Source organism: Gorilla gorilla, chromosome 16, assembly GCF_029281585.2.
Source record: "Gorilla gorilla gorilla isolate KB3781 chromosome 16, NHGRI_mGorGor1-v2.1_pri, whole genome shotgun sequence".
NCBI classification, from domain to species: Eukaryota; Metazoa; Chordata; class Mammalia; order Primates; family Hominidae; genus Gorilla; species Gorilla gorilla.
Genome location: NC_073240.2, coordinates 56,959,268 through 56,979,559, shown reverse-complemented (window position 1 = coordinate 56,979,559; position 20,292 = coordinate 56,959,268). Strand labels below are relative to the sequence as shown.

The 20,292-nt window shown below is 35.3% G+C and overlaps 1 protein-coding gene and 1 pseudogene across 4 annotated transcripts in view; both read left to right on the top strand.

Moving 5' to 3' along the window:
* Nucleotides 1–20,292, top strand: part of RFX7 (regulatory factor X7) — a 148,555-nt gene that overhangs the window by 47,627 nt on the left and 80,636 nt on the right. For all 4 annotated transcript variants that reach the window (XM_063699001.1, XM_063699002.1, XM_063699003.1 and 1 more), the window contains one exon: nt 18,582–18,615. In XM_063699001.1, the coding sequence (XP_063555071.1) occupies nt 18,582–18,615 (34 nt within the window). The remainder of the gene's footprint in view (nt 1–18,581; nt 18,616–20,292) is intronic.
* On the top strand, nt 1,190–13,896 carry LOC129527179 (hydroxyacyl-coenzyme A dehydrogenase, mitochondrial-like; annotated as a pseudogene).

The following is a 20,292-nucleotide window of genomic DNA, read 5'->3' as shown; positions in this document are numbered from 1 at the left end:
AGATGCACTTAAGTGATATATTTACCTCTAGCATTCCAGAATCCTGGAAAGCCCATCTTCCTGCAGTCCACCCCTTGAATCTGTTTTAATACCCTTTGACTTCTGTGGTTCAAATATACAGTTTGTATCAAAGACCATGATCCAAATACTTTTTTTCCACACTCCTATCCCTACTTTGCTTCCCTTTCTCTCCCTTCTCTTTCTTCCATCCTTCCTTTTATTGGTCACATGTTTATAATTGCCTAACGTGTACCAGGCAAAGTGCTAGACTTAGGAAGCAGGTTAACAAGACATAGGCCTTGTGTGCAAGGGAAGGGATGGCCCACTGGGACATTTCATTATCTATATGAAAAAAAAACTATCACATCACACATGGAATCCAGAAAAACTCAGCCCCCAAATGTGAAAAGCAAAAGTTTAGAAGAAAATAAAATAACTTTGTGAGCTCACGGTAAGGAAGATTTTTAAAAACATGTCAAAAGCACTTTTCATAAAGAAAAATATTTGACTATATTAAAATAAAAAATTTCCTTGGACAATGAACACTGTTAAAAAAAAGCAACATGCTGCTGATGGCGATGTAACTCAAGTAGTTGACAAAAGATTAGTATCTAAAGTATAAAAAGAGCTTCTATTAGTAAATAATAAAAACAACCATGTAGAAAAAGGGGTAAAGGATATGAGTAGGCAATTCACAGAAGAAAACTTAGTGATCAGCAAATACATTAAGGTGTTCAACATCACTGATGAAAGAAATGCATTTTAAAACAAAATATTTCATACCCATCCGATTGGCAGAAGTCTGTCATTACCAATTTTGGAGAGGATAGAGAGAAATCAGTCTTATACACAGCTGACGGAGTATAGATTGGCCAAAATTACCTTGAAAGGCAATTTGGCAATAATTAGAAAGTTGAAGATCAACATACTGTAGTGTGTGTGCGAATATTTGTGTATGTGTCCAAGAAAAAGTCCTGCAATATGAATAACAAGATCTCCATACCAAACATTTGTTGCAATGTTGTATGTTACAGTACAGAGCTGGAAATACCATTAAGAGCCCATTATTAAAGAATAAATAAAGCGGTATGTTCAAACAATGGAATACCGTGCATATTGATTTGCTAGGGCAACCATAACAAAGTACCACAGACTTGATGGCTTAATAGAAATTTTTTTTTTTTTTTTTTTTTTTTTTACCAGTTCTGGTGGCTTGAGGTCGAAGATCAAGGTGCCAGCAGGGTTGATTCCTTCCGAGTGCTGTATCCGTTCCATCAGATACAGCACTTGGGGGTTAGGGCTTCAACATACAAATTTGGGGAGGGGTCTGGACACACAATTGAATCCACACTTCTATGTAACAGTTAAAATGGGTAAATTAGAATGTATCAGAATAGATAAACTTCTAATGCCTATTAAGTAAATTTTTTTTAAAAAAAGAGTGATACATGCCGCAGAACTTCATGCCTGTGAAGTAAACAAAACTATTGTATTGTTTATGGAGATAGTCAGCATTTGTAGTAAATGTATATACATTCATGGGAATAATAACAACTTCTGGATAGCGGTCACCACTGAGAAAGGAATGGTGGAATGAGATAGGAAAAGATCCCATGGGGACTTTATCTGTAAAGTTTTCTTCCTTAAAGAAAAAAGGAAAAAGTTCAAGTTTGTTCAAACTGGCTAGCAGGTACATGGGTATTATATTATTCTTTACAACTTTCCTATATATTTGGAACCTGATAATATTTTTTAAAAAGCAAAGAAAATATATGAATGAAATAATGTTATTAATAGAAGTTGAAAATTCATTTGTGTAATATGATCTAGTAATCAAATATCAGGCACAAGTTACCTTATGATAAAGTTCATTCTTCTGGCTGAAATTAGATTTTATGTTTAGAACAACAGTAAAAGCAATAAATATTTATAGCATCCTATGTCAAAAGCAAGAAGTTTACTTTCCATACATAAAAACGTGTGAGCTTTTGAAATGACTCATTTGTAGAGCATTGAGTTGCGTATATTAGGGAACTTCTTATAATGTAACACAATACATAGCATATGTCATTTTGTTCTAGAGCAGTGGCTCTCAACTGGAAACGTGGAAATAATGTGGGGCAATTTTAGTTGTCAGAATGTCTAGGAAGCACTGCTGGCATTTAGTGAACACCATTGTACGATTCCAAACATCTTATAATGCATTTGATAAACCCATAAAGTAAAGCAGGGTGCCATCCTAAATGTCAGTACCTGGTTGAGAAACACTGGTCTTTGGTTAATTTCCTTTCATGAAAAGTAGAGTCTCTAAAATTCATAAGAGCAGGCAAGCACTAAGAACAATGACTATTTCAAAGGCAACTTGGATTACAGAGAGAAACAGAATTGATAGTTTGGAATCTGTTGATTAGGCACTAGTAGTATCTAAAGGAAGTTTTTTCTTAATTTTATGATCCTAATTATTTTTTATTAAGTAAAATTAATAACATAAAAATTAACCACATAAAGTGTATGATTCAGTAGCATTTAGTAACTTTACAGTGTTATGTAGCCATCACCTCTATCTAGTTCAAGAACATTTTTCATCATCCAAAAGGAATATGCATTAAGCAGTCACTCTTCATTTCCGCAACCCCAACCAACCACTCGTCTGCTTTCTATCTCTCTGGATATAGCTATTCTGGAGATTTTGTATACAGGGAGTCATACAATATGTGACCTTTTATGTCTGCGTTCTTTCACTTAGCATAAAGTTTTCAAGGTTTATCCATATTGTAGCATGTGTTGATACTGTATTCCTTTTTATGGTTGAATAATATTTCATTTTAATAATATATCACATTTTGTTTATCCATTCATCCACTGATGGTCATTTGGGTTGTTTCCTCCATTTGACTCTTGTGAACAGTGCTGCTATGAACATCAGCACATTTGTGTAGAGGTTTTTGTTTGCATTCCTATTTTTATTTCTTTGGGTGGAATTGTTAGGTCAAGTGGTAATTCTCTGTTTTAGCTTTTTGAAGATATGTCAAGTTTTTCAAGAGCAGCCATATCATCTTTCATTCCCACAAGCAATGTGCAAGGATTCCAATTTCTCCCCATCCTTACCAACAGAATCCGTTATTTTTAAGAAGACAAAGCAAGTGAATTTAAATGTCTTCATGGTGTGATTCCGAATGTTTTTTATTTCCTTTTTTTCTGGCTACACCTTTTTAGCATTAGCCACTATTATGACTATTATTATTTTTTAAATATAAAAAATTTTGTTTTATAGCATATGAGCAAACAAAAGTAAAAGTAAATAGTTTTCATTTAATATAAGCAAGTATAAGGTAAAAATAAGTTTTGCTATGATGGACTGCGAGCCAAGTCACAACCTGCAAAAGGGATCTGAAGTCAATGTGTTTTTAACAGAATTAATTATTTTATAGGGGTAGAAGCTAAGAGTTTGATTTGTCCTGGTAAGGATAGAATGTAAGAGCTTCTTCTCGTTGATCTATTATAGTATACCTCCTCTATCTCAGATTGTCTTTGGGTTAAATCTAGTATCTGGTATTCACAGATACCTCTGTTTCTATAACACAAGAAATCTGAATCAAGTATATAGGAATTGTGAGTCACTCTGACTTCAGACTTGAGGACTCCAAATAAATGTAAAAATAGCATTGAACTTTTAGATAGAGGCTAAACTTGGTGTTGGAAGGGACAAGTGAGAGTCTCCTAGAATATTTTCTGCAGTAAAAAATAGTTTATCAACGATTTGTTGAAACTGGGGAAAGTTTCTGAAATGTTTCTAGCAAACAAGATATCTAAATGTTCTTTCTGTCATACTATTGCTTACATTGTATTATATATGTTTGGCCCATGACTGCTAATTTATTTATTGTATCATCTTTAAATTTGAATAAAGGGAAATATTACATGGTATTTTTGTGACATTTCTTTGTGAGAAAGTAGGATTAGACTAAGTTTTTTTAATTTTTAAACACATGCTTCCTAAAATTTATTATTTCTTTTGTGTAGCCCCCCTAGATAAGAAAGCTTTATCTAGCTTCACCCTATAGTTTGATTTAGAGAAAACACAATATGCTTTCTCAAGCCATATCTCTGTTGCTTAAATTTTTATCTGCTTTATTGCTGGTGTTTTCCCCCTCTTCCCTACTACTTTATATCAATAACATTCTGGTAATATGACTTGAGATGTAGATCTTGAAAGATTCAGAAGATGAGTAGTTAGCATGTCCCATAAATGTAATAGTTATGATACCACAGCACAATTATGGTACTGAAATTTTGTTTTTTAAAATCTAATACCAAAATACCAGACTGATACTATTTAATTAAAATTTTTGTAAAAGTTAAAAATCAGCAAAACAGGAAGTTCAATGCCTGTCATTATCAATTATCAACAATCATCAATTTAAAAAATTAGAAAAATATTAATGTTGAGCATACATTGTCATTTGAACAAAACTTATTTGCAGATAAAATTAGTAGTATCATTTTATTCAAAAATAAAAAATGGCCTCAGAGGCTGCCCGTCTGCTGGTCCCCACACCACACGCGCCTTTCCTACCTGAGTCTTGTTGCAGTCGCCGCCGCCACTGCACCATGGCTTTCATCACCAGGCAGTTCATGCACTCTTTGTCTTCCTTGTCCACATCCTTGGGCAAGAAAAATCATCATCAAGCACATGATGGTCATCAGCATCACACAGGTTGCTGCAGTGACCGGCCACACAGTAGTGTTGCTAGACCAGACAGAGGACATCTTGGCAAAATATAAAGAGGGAATTGAGAAAAGCCTTAGGAAAGTGACAAAGAAGTTGTTTGTAGAAAACCCTAAGGCTTTTGATGAATTTGTGGAGAAAACCGTAAGCAGCATATCAACCAGCACAGATGCAATATCCGTAGTCCACAGCACAGAGCTGGTGGTAGAGGCCGTTGTAGAAAATCTAAAGGTGAAAATCAAGCTCTCCAAGAGGTTGGACAAGTTTGTTGCTGAACATACAACTTTGCCAGCAGCACTTCCTCTTTGCAAATTACAAGCATAGCCAATGCTACCACCAAACAAGACCGATTTGCTGGCCTCCGTTTACTCAACCCAGTGCCCCTGATGAAATTTGTAGAGGTCTTTAAAACACCAATGACCACCCGAAAGACATTTGAATCTTTGGTAAACTTGAGCAAAACCCTGGGAAAGCATCCTGTTCCTTGCAAGGACACTCCTGGGTTTATTGTCAGCTGTCTCAGGCTTCAACACCTCATGGAAGCAGTCAGGCTGCATGAATGAGGTGACGTATCCAAGGACAACACTGACACTGCTATGAAGTTAGGAGCCAGGTACCCCATGGGCTCACTTGAGCTTCTAGTTTATGTTGGGCTGGATTCTGTGCAGTTCATCATGGATGGATGGCATGAAATAGATACAAAGAACCCCATATTTCAGCCCAGCCCATCCTTGAAAAGGCTGATGGCAGAGAAGAAGCTTGGCAAGAAGTCTGGAGAAGGATTTTACAAATACATGTGATGCTCAGCTTCTCTGGCACTGAGAAGAACCCCTGTGAGCGCTTACCAGCCAGCACCCAAAGTGCCTGTGAGAATACACTTTGGTCAGACATTCCCTCACACAGCACAGTCTATTTGATAGGCATTTTGATTGTAATCTATCTGAAGTTATTATTACACTAGATACAGTAGTAACAGATTCCACCATTAAGAACTAATTCCCATGTTTAGTCTGTTTATTTCTGTGTATTTTCTAAAAAGCTTTATACTGTTGGTGCCTTGGAACAAATGCTGTCATTTGTGTAAAGAATTGCCTGAATTCATTCTCTCATAAGGGGAAGATACTTGCTCTGAGAGTGAGAGTGAGAGTATATTGTGTTCATTGTTGCTGTGTGGCAGTCACAAGCCACTGGGACAGACAGGGTGTGTCTGTGGAGTGCTCCAGCAAGCAGCACCTGAATCTTGCCTTTATGAGAACATTTTGCCCCTTGCAGCCTTGAGCCTTACCCTACCTTCTGGGCACAACATAAGATGTTATATCTCCATTCAGCTGGTCATCAAGACACTGCTGCTGCATGGGTGGGCTTATCTCCATGTGCTTGGTTTGCAGTAAGAGGTCGGTTTTCCTGGTCATTCACTTCCACAGATCGTAATAATTACTATCTGTCTGGTTTTTTTTTTTTTCCCACAAGAAATCAGTGTTGCAAAATTGCCTATAAATGGACTAATAAAATACAGTCTTTTAGTCTGTCAAAATTTGAATTGAAATAAACATGTATAAAATAAAAATATTTAAGAAACCCCAAAATAATAAATGAACATTTAAATTATGAAATATTTAAAAGTCAAATATTATCTGCTTTTATAAAGTGCAGGCTCAGATGTGCATTGGTGGTTTATTATTGAGTGATACGTGTATTTTTGTGCATCTCTTTCCAGCTGCTGAAAATGCTTTCTTAACTAGTTGGAGTAATGGTAAAAAGATAGATAATTGCAAATATATTCTTCTAACTCCTTTGTCCATAGGTAATTCCATTTCTTTTTTGATAACTTTGAGGTTTTGTTATTTGAAATTTTATTTACTTGAATTTTCATACATTTAATTTTTTAATCAAAGCTTTAGGAACTTATAATTTATTGACTCAAAAAGATATTACAAAACCTGCTGAGAAAAACCACAGTTACCCAAACCACTAACTCATTGCCTGTCAGAGAGAACCAGGTGCTTTCTCTTCTTTTACATCCCTACCTCTGTCCAGTGACAAACATTGGCCAGAGAGGAAGGGAGCCCTACTGATGGTGAAAAGTCCAGCTTCCTGGGTTATCACAGAGGGTAGAGAGTGATTTCAAAGAGCAGACAGAAAATAGCCAGCCTAAATAGATTTAATTTCTAAGATTCTCTTTTTAACTTTCTGAATATACTTTAAAAATATATGTATATAGTATCCAATTTGTGTTTCTTGAATGCAGTGTCTTCCCTTAACCTTTGTGAGGATTAAAATTTTGTTTTCTTTTTGCATAGTGTTATTTCTTCCAAGTAAGAGTTTCACCCCCTTTTTTCCTGTCTTTCATATTAGAGAGTTTTTTCCAGTTGTCTGTCCATCTGAGTATGTTTAAGAGTGGGGCACAAAAAGTTGATAGGAAGCTCTTCATGTGTAGATGGTGCTTCTGCTGTCTGATTCAGTAGGTCTGTAGTGGGACCCGTAAATTTGCATTTTAACTAGTTCCCAGGAATACTGATACCGTTAGTCCAGGAATCATATTTTTTTAAGAACTGCTTTATTAGGGAATGCTTTTGTGATTCATATCTATGGAAGGGAATGGATGGGAAGGAAACAGCTTGGGCAGAGGGGAAGTTGAACTGCAATGCTGAAGAGTTGTGAAGATAGAATGACCAATCAAAGCTGTCCCAGGTTGGGGGAAGGGGCTGGGCCTTAATATCCCCATGTTGATTAGTGTCTAGATATGGGCTGTCCCTGGAAATTGGTATGACCTTGAGAAGTGATATTTCCTTCAGCCTAAGCAATCATACCCAAGGGTACAGACACTGAATGCTGACAGACACCCATGGCTTTGTGCTGCACTGCACTGCACTCCCAGCAGTGGACAAAATTCTTTCCTGAAAAGGGGAAATGGAGCATTGCATTATGTTGTCTGTACATGATCCTTCCCAGTGAGCAGGGAAGCCTCATCCTGAGACAGATACTTTTTCTAATTTTTCCTTTACCATGGATTAATTTTATCTACTCTAGAACTTCATATAAGTAAAATCACATAGAATGAACTTTTCTAGGTGTTTTATATGGCTCAGTATGATATTTATTAGATTCATCCATGTTCCTCTGTGTATGTATGGGTTACTTTTAATTGCTGAGTAGTATTCCATTGTGTGACTATGCCACAAAGCGTTTATTTATTCTTACATTGACATCATTTGGATTGATTCCAGTTTGGAATTATTATAAAGATGCTATGAACATTCTTTTTCTTCAACATCTGTTTTGTGGACATCTAGTTTGATTCCTGTTGGATAAATACTTATGGTAGGTTTATGTCTAAATGCTAAACTAGTCCAAGGTGGTTTTGCCTTTCACATTCCCACCATAAATGTATGAGAGTTATGGTTGCTTCAAAGCCTTGCCAATATTTGGGTTTTTGGAATTTTAAATTTAAGCCTCCTACTGGTGTATTGTTGCAATTTTGATTTGTATTTCCTTGGTGGCTTGGTTCCTTGAACATCTTTTCATGTGTTTATTGGACATTTGTGTACCTTTTTTGTGAAATATCTATTCCAGTTGTTTGCTCTTTATTAATTGAGTTACCTGTCTTTACTACGGAGTTGTAGGAGTTCCTTATGTATTCTGGGCGTAAGTCTTTTGTCAGTTATGTTTTTTGAGTATTTTATGTAGTTTTTTTTTACTGTCTTAATTGATGTCTTTCAGTGAATAGAAGTTTATTCTTATTTCGATGGGGTCTGATTTATTTTTATTTTTAGAAACAGGGTCTTGTTCTGTTGTCCTGGCTGAATTGCAGTAACATGATCAGAGCTCACTGAAGCCTTGAATTCCTGGGCTCAAGCGATTCTCAGCCTCCAAGTAGCTAAGGGCTACAGGCATGCACCACCACACCTAGCTTTTTAAAAAAAAAAATTTGTAGAAATAGAGTCTCACTGTGTTGCCCAGGCTGGTCTCAAACTCCTGGCCTCAAGCAATTTTTCCGCCTTGGCCTCCCAAAGCCTTTTTAAAAATGTTTATTGCAGTGGGGCGCAGTGGCTCACGCTTGTAATCCCAGCATTTTGGGAGGCCGAGATGGGCAGATCACCTGAGGTCAGGAGTTCAAGACCAGCATGGCCAACATGGGAAAACCCCATCTCTACTAAAAATACAAAAATCAGCTGGGCATGGTGGCGTAGCTACTGGGGAGGCTGAGGCAGGAGAATCACTTGAACCCCGGAGGTGGAGGTTGCAGTGAGCCGAGATCGCACCACTGCATTCCAGCCTGGGTGACAAAGTTAGACTCTGTCTCAAAAAGAAAAAGAAAAAAAAAATGTTTATTGCTTCTGTAACCCTAAGAAATCTTTGTCAGCTCTCACATCATATTCTCCTATGGTTTCTTCTAGACACTTTAAGCTTCAGCTGAAATTTTTCTATAGTATGAGGTTTGTACATCTGTTTACAGATGTGTCTAGTTACTCCACCAGGATTTGTAGTAAGGATTTTCTTTTGTCCCTCGAATTGCTTTGGTACCTCTGCTGCAAATCAGTTTACTATGTAGAAGTCAGGTATCATTAGTCAGGTTTCATTCGTACAACTTTTTCACTGCATGCAATGTTACTTTTTTCTGGCTGCTTTCACAGTGTGCTTTTTATCTTTGTTTTTTGATCCTTTTGACTATGTGTGGGTTTCTTTATAATTATCCTGCTTGGAATTTGCTGAACTTCTTGGATCTAGAAGTTTGTGTTTTTCATAGGATTTGGGAAGACTTTGGCCATTTATTAAACATTATATTTTTCTGTCTCATTATCTCTCCTCTCCCATTGTACATAGTTAGACCACTTGATATTGCACTTTAAATTTCTGAAGCTCTGTTTATTATTTTTAAAAAGTCTTTTCTTCACATTCAATAGACCTATTGATTTTCCAGTTAAGTGACCCTTTTTCTGCCATCTGATCTCAAATTAAGGTCATCCAATGAATTTTTCATTTCAGACATTATAACTTTTAAGTTCTAGAACTTCCATTTGGTTTTTTTCATAACTCCCATTTTTCAGCTGAGATTTCCCCATGCGAACATTTATTATGACCATATTTTCCTTTAAATACTTGAACATGTTTATAATACTTGCTTTGAAGTCCTTGTCTGCTAATTCTGACACTTTGGATCATTCAGGATTTAGTGTCTGTGAGCTGCTTTTTCTCTTGACTCTAGGTCTTTTTTTCCTGTTTGTTCACTATAGTGTATTTTGCTTGTGTAATGGGCATTATCAGTGATATGTTACAGACTTTGGATTCTGTTCTTTTTCTCTGATGAGTGTTGACTTTTTGTCTTAGTAGACATCTAATGTGGCTGGATTCAAACCCCAACTTTATTTTTTCTGTGACAGGCAGCAGCAGAAATCTCATCTCAGATCCTTCCACCTTCCAGCTGTTTCTTTTTGTGAAGAACCTTGGAGTCTTCCTCAAACTAGGGTCATTCAAATACTGGGCGTAGTTCATATAGAAATTTTGGAGCACTTTCCTTTCTGGGATTTCACCTTTCACTTTTAAGCTGCCTTGGCAACCCCAAACTTTGTCCTTTTTAAGCTAGCAAGACAACAGATTCCTGCTTCAGTCTAAGTGACCATTGCCACATGGGCTGATAAGTACCCTCAGGCAAAAGCCTTATAAAAATTCTACTAGTGCACTTTGGGAGGCCGAGGCAGGTGGATTGCTTGAGCTCAGGAGTTCTAGACCAGCCTGGGCAACACAGTGAAACCCCATCTCTACTTAAATACGAAAAATTAGCCAGGTGTGGCAACATGCGCCTGTAATCCCAGCTACTCAGGAGGCTGAGGCAGGAGAATCACTTGAACCCAGGAGGCGGAGGTTGCAGTGAGCTGAGATCGTGCCTTTGCCCTCCAGCCTGGGTGACAGAGCAAGACTCCATCTAAAAAAAAAAAAAAAAAAAAAAAAAAAAAAAAAAATTCTACCAGTACAGTTTTCTCATTTAAGGCTAACTTCCTTCCAGTTGCTTCCTGCTTTTGATTACTCTTTTGACTTAATGTTTGTTTTTATATTTTGTCCAGAATGTATAATTGTTATGTGTAGCAAGTTTAATATATGTTAACTTGTCGTTATCTGAAGCAGAACACTGAAGCATTATTTTAATTGAAACAATCAAAGTATATTCAGGTGATAGTTCAGGAAACTGAAACATCCACTAAATGGAATATTACAAAAAATACATTACATTAAAAATTTGAAGACTATTAGTAGAACATGATTTTGGTAAATTTAAATAATACCCTGCTTTGATTATAGCTGTGTTAAAAATTAGATATGTTCATGAATACATACAGGAGAGAATATGGGAAAGAAGGAAAGAGTTTATTGGTTGTAGTGGTGGAATTTGGGGGAAGTTTTCAAAAATATTCCATTAACACTGATATAAAACTATGGTGTGTTTATTATACACACATATATGTATAGATATGTGTGTTTATTATACACACATATATGTATAGATATGTGTGTATATTATACATATATACACATACACACATGTATACAGTTCATATGTATACATATAGTATATGTATACACCCATATAATAAAAGACTCCTAGACAGTATAGTTGAGCTCTTGTGGCAGGATTTTCACCCCACACTCCGGACATAAACTTTTGATAAGATATATACAGAAAGGTTATATTCATATATAAAAGCTTCAAATCAAGAAAGAGAAATTAAATTCATAAGTGCTAGTAACAAGGAGTCAGGGGAGCTTACTTAAGAAAGGTGGTAAGCAGGAACTAATTTCTAAATGACCCATAGTGGTTTTCATGTCCTCATACAGACCTTAAATGCTGGGGATTGATGTCTTAATGTTCATAGGAAAGTCTAGGCCACATACTCTGTGCCCTCACAAAGTAGTTGGAACTGATTAACTAAAGCATAGAACCTGAAGAGAGATGTTTACCTGTGAAATGGGACTAAAACAGGGAACCCACAGACAGACCCAGGAAGTTTCAGGTAAGCTTGCTGTTTGCTCAGGGCATGTAGAAGGGTAAAATATGAGAACCAGAGCCTTAAGCCTGTTTTATAGATGAATGTGGAGTTTCATTTGATATAACAGTTTCCTTCTGGTACAAGGACTCTAAATCAATAAATCCATATACAAATTGGTCTGGAACCATTAAACCCTTAGAAATTCAGCAGAGACAAATGTGAAACTGCTTCTGTAACCCACAGGATATAAGACTCCTCTGAAAAATAATCTTTGTGAAGATAAGTTCATAATTAAAAAATTTCAAATCACAAGAGAAATTAATGCCAATCCAGGTATACAGGACTTCCATGGAGAAAATATCCTCACTTAAAATGAACTCATGATTAAATTAAAAAGCATAAATTACACAAAGAAAGGGAGACTGACCACAAACTTCTCATCAGTAGTAAAAACCAGAAAACAAAAAGAAAGATGGTTTAACAAAATTAATATGCAGCAGAGTAGAGCTTAAGACAAAATGGCATTACTGAGTTTAAAGGACACTAGATCATGATAAAAGGAATATACTACCAAGAAAATGTAAAAATTATAGTCTTATTTATATAGAATGTAGTCTTAGCAGTATAGTCTTAGAGTTAAGAAGGCAAAAACTGACAGTTCCAAAGAGAAATTAATAAATGTCCAGTTGTAGTTGGATATTTAACATATGTCAGAAACTGGTAGATAAAATGGCAACAAATTATTTAAACAGCATAATTAATAAACTTCATTAAATATACATCTATATGGAAATCCCTCTAGCAGATAAATAGAGAATATAGGTTTATTTAAAGGATACATAGATTCTTAAAAAATATGACTGTGACTTGGGTCCCAAAGGAAGTTTTCATCATGAAAACCATATTCCCTGGCTGAAGTGAAAAAATAATTGGTGGGTAGTAGATAGTTTAAAAATAAAATACATACATATACATGGACATCAAATACTAAGTTACAAAATATTTAAAATTAAATAACAAAATACTACGTAGCAAAATTTGTAGGTTCCAGTTAATGGAAATTTTTCAGGAATAGAAAGATAAAGTCTTTCTTGTGTGTGCTTATTAAAAACAAAGAACTAAGAGGAAAATGTGTTTTGTATTCAACTTTAACAGCATAAATACAAATAATGCAGAAGAAAAACAAAAAATAAAAACTGATGAGATGTCAAAAAAGCTCGATCAAGAAAACTCAAAGCTAGTTTTTTAAAAAGATACATAGATAAACCTCTTTGCCAGGTACTGTTCCTTGCGTTGGGAATATAGTAGTAAGCAAATCATACCAACTTCTGTCTTTATAAGCTAGTGGGGATGTTGGACAAACAGATAAATGCCAGTGGCAGTAATTATAATAAAGATAAATAAAGCAACGTGAATGACGAGATAGTCAGGGAAGGTTTCTAAGGAGATAACGTTTGAACCACCGAGCACAGAAAAGTAAGGGAGCAAGCCAGGCAGATAGCACTTTTGAAGAGTGTTCCTTGGCAGAGAGAACAGAAGAACAAAAGCCTTAACTATCATACTAGTAGGACTAAAAGAAAAGTGCCTTAAATTGATAGAGAACATTTACCAAAACAGATGTTACCAGAATTATTCTTGATTACAGAAAGTTTAGAAGTAAATTCTTTAATGCGGAAACAAAACAAGGATATCTTCTATCACTGCTACTCTTTATTATATTGGAGATTTTAGCCAAAGTAATTAGATAAGAAAAAGAAGGGAGAAAGAGACATAAAGATTGGAAAGGAAGAAAAATATTAATTATAAATGAAATGATTATCTACAAGAGAATCTACATACTATTAGAACTGTCCAGGCGCAGTGGCTCACACCTGTAATCCCAGCACTTCGGGAGGCCAAGGCAGGTGGATCATGTGAGGCTGGGAGTTTGAGACCAGCCTGACCAACATGGAGAAACTCTGTCTCTACTAAAAAAAAAAAAAAAATTAGCTGGGTGTGGTGGCACATGCCTCTAATCCCAGCTACTCAGGAGGCTGAGGCAGGACAATCGCTTGAACCTGGGAGGTGGAGGTTGCGGTGAGCCGCGATGGCATACTGCATTCCAGCCTGGGCAACAAAAGCAAAACTCTGTCTCAAAAAAAAAAAACAACTACATGCTGTTAGAACTAATAAGAGTTCATGAAGGTTGCTGGAGATAAGGTCAACATAGAAAACCAATAGTTTGCCTGAACATCAACACACAGATAAAATTCACAATACCATCTGTAAGTTGCCTTGTACTCTTTCTAACAAAAGATTTATTCAGAAAGGAAATGACATTTTAAGGACAGATTTTAAAAAATGCAAATTATCAGTCATCTTCTCCCATTCAACCTATAACATTAATACAGTCCAAAAATAAAGTCCTACATTAAGTTTAGGAGGACTGTTGTGAAATTAGAAAACCCGACTGAAAAATTCACCTGGAAAAACAAAGGTCCAAGAATTGTCAAGAGTGTTTTGGAAATGAACAAGGGGGGTCATGCAATCAAATAAATAGACCTAAATTTTATAGCAGTAATAAATTTGAAGTGTGGTGTTAACTTAGGGATAGGTGAGTAGATTAATAATAAAACAGAAAAGGGCCAGAAAAAGATTCAAGCACGTACAGAAATTTAGTATAATAAAATAGTGAATGGGCTCCCAGATGGAAATAGTATATACTGTATATTACACTATACCATATACAAGAATAAATTCCAATTAAAGATCAAAATGAGAAAAGCTAACTTCAAAACTTTTAGAATAAAATATAGACTGCTTTTAACCTTAGCTAGATAGGGTTTCTTAAATAAGACATAAAAATAACTCATAAAGGAAAAAAATTGTTTGACTAGATCAAAAATATTAACTTTAATAAAAGTTATTTACAAAGTTAAATATGTATAATAGAATTAGTATCCAGAATATATAAAGCTTCTATAATGTAATAAGAAATAGCTCCGCTTAAAAATATGCAAAGGATAGGAACAAACAATTCATAGGGGAGAAAATCCCTATGTCTAACAGGCAGGTAAAAAGGCACACAACATTGCTAGTAATTGAGGAAAAGACAATTTTTTAAAAAAATACAATTTCATGCCCATTGGAATAGTACTTTTTAGTATATATGTATTACCTATATCATGTATAAGTGGCATATATATATGCAAGGTAATAAGAAAATAGGAACTATCATATACTGCTAATAGAAGTATAAATGGATACAAGTGTTTGAGAGAAATTTGTTAATATAAAATAAAATAGAAAAAAATCATTTATAAGCCCTAGAAAATTGACTTCTAGATTTAAAGCTGAGAAATTCTTACAGGTATATGCCAAGAGACATATACAAAGACACTTATGGCAGTATCGTTTGTAGAAAAACTGGAAGCTACATGATTACTTTCAGTAGAGGAATAGATGAATAAATTTGATTATTCATTCAATGGGATAATTTTTAGTAGTTAAAATGAATGAATTTCATCTAAGTGTATCAACATGGATGGATCTCAAAAACAATGTTGAGTTAGAAAAATTGTAGAAAAGTACAGTGTGATGGAATTTACATAAACATTTAAAAGCTTCACAGAACAGTGTATGTTGCTTATAGATTTTTGTTTAATACAAGTAACAACTTGAAGTAATAACTGGAAAGTTTACATATTGGATTAATGATAGTTGCCTTTGAGAAGGTAGGGAGGGGTATAAGGCTAGGCAGAAGAAAATTAAAATTCATCTATATTGTTCTATTATGTTTAAGTATAAAGTAAAAGTAATCAAGGGGCTAAGTTAAGTGATTCCAGGGCCCTCATCTACCAGAAGGGCTTTCAATTTTCTTTATAACTCTGTCCTTTAAAACAGCAGTCCCCAACCATTTTGGCACCAGGGACCAAATTCATGGAAGACAAAAAATTTTCCCACAGATGGAGGGGTGGGGGAGATGGTTTCGGGATGATTCAAGCTCATTACATTTATAGTACAGTTTATTTATGTTATTATTACATTGTAATATATAATGAAATAATTATATAACTCACCATAATGTAGAATCAGTGGGAGCCTGCTTGTTTTTCTGCAACTAGATAGTGGTCTCTTCTGGGAGCAATGGGAGACAGTGACAGATCATCAGGCATTAGATTCTTATAAGGACCATGCAACCTTGATCCCTCACATGCACAGTTCACAATAGGGTTCACAGGCTCCTATGAGAATCTAATGTTGCCACTGATGTGACAGGAGGCAGAGCTCAGGCAGTAATGTGCTTGGTTGCTCACCTCCTGCTGTGTGGCCCCATTCCTAACAGGGATGAGAGTTGGGGACCCCTGCTTTAAAAGGCTATCATTTACATATATTTTTTAGAGGTTTACCAAGTTGTTTGTGATAGGTAGATAGAACCATCCTCCTTAGATAATCCCATAGAGTAGTCAGTTACTGGTAGAATGAAAATATATTGAGATCTATATGTTATAAAATAAACGTTTCATTTTCATACTAATTTATATAAAAACTCATTCTTAAGTGGTCCCAGTCTTTCGAAGGACTTTTTCTTCATCTGGGGGACTGAAATTTTTTTTTTCATTTATTCATTCAACAGATTTTATTGAACTCCTTACATATACCAGATGATACAGCAATGAGCAAAACAGACAAAGCCTGCTATCATGAAGCTTAAATTCTAGTCAAGGAAGATAGCTGGTAAATAAATTAATAAAATTATAACATCACTGGTGATAAGTGCAATGATGAAAAATAAAGCAGGATGAGAGCTATAGAGAGTGACTGGGAGTGTTTTATATGGGGAAGTCAGGGAAGAACTGTCTGTTGAAGATAACATGGAGCAAGTAACAAAGAAAGTAAAGGGATAAGTTATATGGGAGAAAAGTCCTAGAAGCTGACAGAGCAAGCCAGTGCAGGGCCCACTCCTGCCGTGGAGCTATCACGGAGGCTGCCTGGCTAGAGCTGAATGAAGAATAGACTAGTATGAGATTAGACCAGAAAGATGGCAGAGGATTGGGTCATACTGGGTTTTTATGGCCATGATAAAGACTTTGGAGCAAAGGACTAATGTCATCTTCAAAAAGAATCACTCTGGCCACTTTGTTGGGAGTAGGCCACAGGGTGTGGTGGTTGGTGATAGGGCAAAGATAGAAACAGAGAAACCAGTTAAAAGGTTATTTTAACACCTTAGACAAGAAATAATTACCTTTATTTTGTTTTTTTTTTGTTTTTTTTTTTTTTGGAGATGGAGTCTCGCTCTGTTGCCCAGGCTGGAGTACAGTGGCACAATCTCAGCTCACTGCAACCTCTGCCTCCTGGGTTCAAGCAATTCTCCTGCCTCAGCCTCCCAGGTAGCTGGGACTACAGGTGCAAGCCACCATGCTCGGCTTTTTTTTTTTTTTTTTTTTGTATTTTAGTAGATACAGGGTTTTACCGTGTTGCCCAAGCTGGTCTCGAACTCCTGAGCCAAGGCAATCCACCTGCCTCTGCCTCCCAAAGTGCTGGGATTACAGGCATGAGCCACCACGCCTGGCCAGTAATGACTGTTTAGACCAAGGTGATGAGAGATGGTTGGATCCTGGATATATTACCTTTTTAGCAGCAATTCTTAATATATAGATTACTCTCAGATCTCAGAGGAAACTGGGAGTTATTGAGAAGAGAGAAAAAATAGCACAAGTTAGGTGCCAATGAATTATAAGCTATACAAGGAGATTTTAAAACCTAAAAATCTTTTGTAGGACTGTGGGAAGGGGATTTCAGTCCCTCTTAACCTATAGTTATCCTTTACTTTTTTTTGCACTTTTTAGTCGTTCTGAACTTTGCAGTTAAACTGAATCCAGTCATATTTTATTGTTTAGAAAATGAAATTTGAAATCTGGGTACAGGTATAAAATTTTGTTATTAATGATTGTGTTAAATGAGATTTAAATACGATTTTTTTTACATTATAGCTTAGCTGTATGGCTACATACAAAGGCAGATAACCAATTTTGGTTTACATATATTTGGCTTTATAACTTTTTACAGAAGACAATTTGGTTTTAACATCTTTTAAAGATTGTGTGTAAACTGTTCCTGAACATTTTGCATGATTTCTTTGCATTTTCACTTTCCTATGTGTTATAACAAAATCCAAAGGATAGTTGTTTAAATTGTTTTATACTGGCTTCATTTGTGTTATATATTAACAGTTCACTTATATTCAGTAGTTCAGTTAAATTGATGTATAGTGGCTTTATTGTATTATTTATTTCTAAGTGTATTTTTCTGCCCTCCCAATTTATTACTATATTAGTTAATCTTTTATTATTGCTTTTATGTCTAGGGATTCTTGGTACTGGTGTGTGTGTGTGTGTGTGTGTGTGTGTGTGTGTGTGTGTGTGTGTGTGTTGAGACAGAGAGAGGAGGGAACAGAATCTTTTATGTATCAAATCTTACAAGCTACAGATTGTAGTACATCGTTATGACTTCTAAGTGCTAAGCAAATTATTGTCCAGAGTGGCAGGCAGACAGTAAAAATCATAATTATTGTAAGCTCTGTGCCATACTTGTAAGTATAGTAATAAATCTGCACTTATACACTGTTAAAAATTTAATTGTTTATTCAAAATAAACTTAGGAAATGTTTTGACCATGCTTTAAGATTAAATTTAGTACAGTAAATGGGAAATAGATTTTTGTTTTGCTTTGTGAAAAACACAGATTTAGGCTACAATCCCTAATCTTAATAGGAAGCTGTATTTATTTTTTTCTTAGTAAGGAATACTAAATTACCACATCTTTTTGAGAATATTGCAGATAGTTAATAAACTTTTCATTTTACTAACCTAACTTTCTCTTTCTTTTAGCAAAACTGTACAATCTAAAGTGGACTGCATTTTGGTAAGTGAAATAACTAATCTTAAAATCCTTTTGCAATAAGGTTTTTATGACGATATAAAATATACAGTTTTCAAGTAAATATTGATTTTAAATATAATCTAACTCCAGTGAATAAAATTTGATATTTTAATTACAGCCCCCTCAGGTGAATTGTTTATAAGCTACCTAGATACTTTCCTGTATCTCATCAATAATAAAATCACAATCTGAGGTAATTACATGTTTTTGAATCTTAACTGGCTCTTACTGAAAGACTGCTTAAACGAACAATTAAATTGGATATTTATTTTTCTATTCTAATAACTCTAAGAATTTGTTTAGAGAAAAGTTTTTGAAGATGTTTAATGGGTTAGTTTTGTTGAGACAGTGTGTTTTTCATGTTTTGGTTGGCAGCCTGTAGGAATTAAGCCATAATAATAGTTTAAGTTTAGATTCTACTTAATAGAACTGTAAAAATTTGTTTTCAAAAACAGCTTTTAAGATGCTTAGTGGATTAGTTTTTGTGGGGTTGCCAGCTTTTAAGATTTGAAGCCACAATAATAGTTTAAATTTAGATTGTGTTAGTATAGTAGTAGTTTCTTAGGTCTTCTTTTAAACGTGTGAGGGAAGGAGCATTGCAGCTACTGGGACATCTGGAATACTGCTGATTTCTTTCATAAAATCTCTACCAAAAGGATAGCCTCTAGGCTTTAGAACACACGAAGGCTCTATACTGTTAGATTCCCCAAATTGTCAGTATAGTTAGTTCTCTTTCCCCACTTGTGACTTGGGAAGTTCTCTTATCCAAGTTTGGGTCTTGCTTATAAGCTAACCTGACTATGTTGTTGTTGGTGGTGGTGGTGGTGGTCTGTGTCAGTGTCTGGTGCTGAAATAGTATGATGTCTTATTAGCTTATATTATTATTAGCTTATTATCCTATAGGTAGCTGAATACATAGGAATAGTTTATAGGAGAAGAGGAAATTTAATCAGTTCTCTTACACTTTTCTAACCTAATAGCTAGCTAAAAGAGGACTTTGTGGAGGTGTTTTTCTTTTTCCTTTCACTTACTCTTCTTTTTGTTGTGTGTGTGTGTGTGTGTGTGTAGTTTTTTGGTTTTCGAGGTTTTTTTTTGTCTTATAATAACCCTCTGAAGTAGGTAATCTTGTTACCTTCCTTTTACAAATGAAGACACCAATGCTCTTGCATTTCATTCAAAAAATTATTAAAATTATTGGACATCTTCTGTCTGCCAGTTTTACTCATAAGGAATACAAAACAAAAAAGACATATTCCATGCCCTTAAGAAATTTAGTCTGTTACAGAGAGATATATTCAAGACTACTCTTAAGACCTAGAAAAGTGGTGAATGGGAGTGGAGGGAGTAATACATTGCCACCAACCCCCAGAGCATTTCCTGTGTCTTCCAACTCTTAAGAGTCTCATTGTTAATGTGTCATTCTGTAATTATTTCATGTTTATCATATACTAGACCCTGTTCTTGGCACGAGAGTACAGTGGTAAGCAAGACAGACACAGTTCTTGTCTATATATGACCACCCACTCTCTTTGCAATACTTGAGATAACTTTGGAGGATCACTCACTTTTTTCTCTTCATTAAGAAGAGGCAGAAGACTGGTATAAATTATAAAATATGACACTTATACTAAATAAGAACAAAGTTGTTTTTAAAGTCTT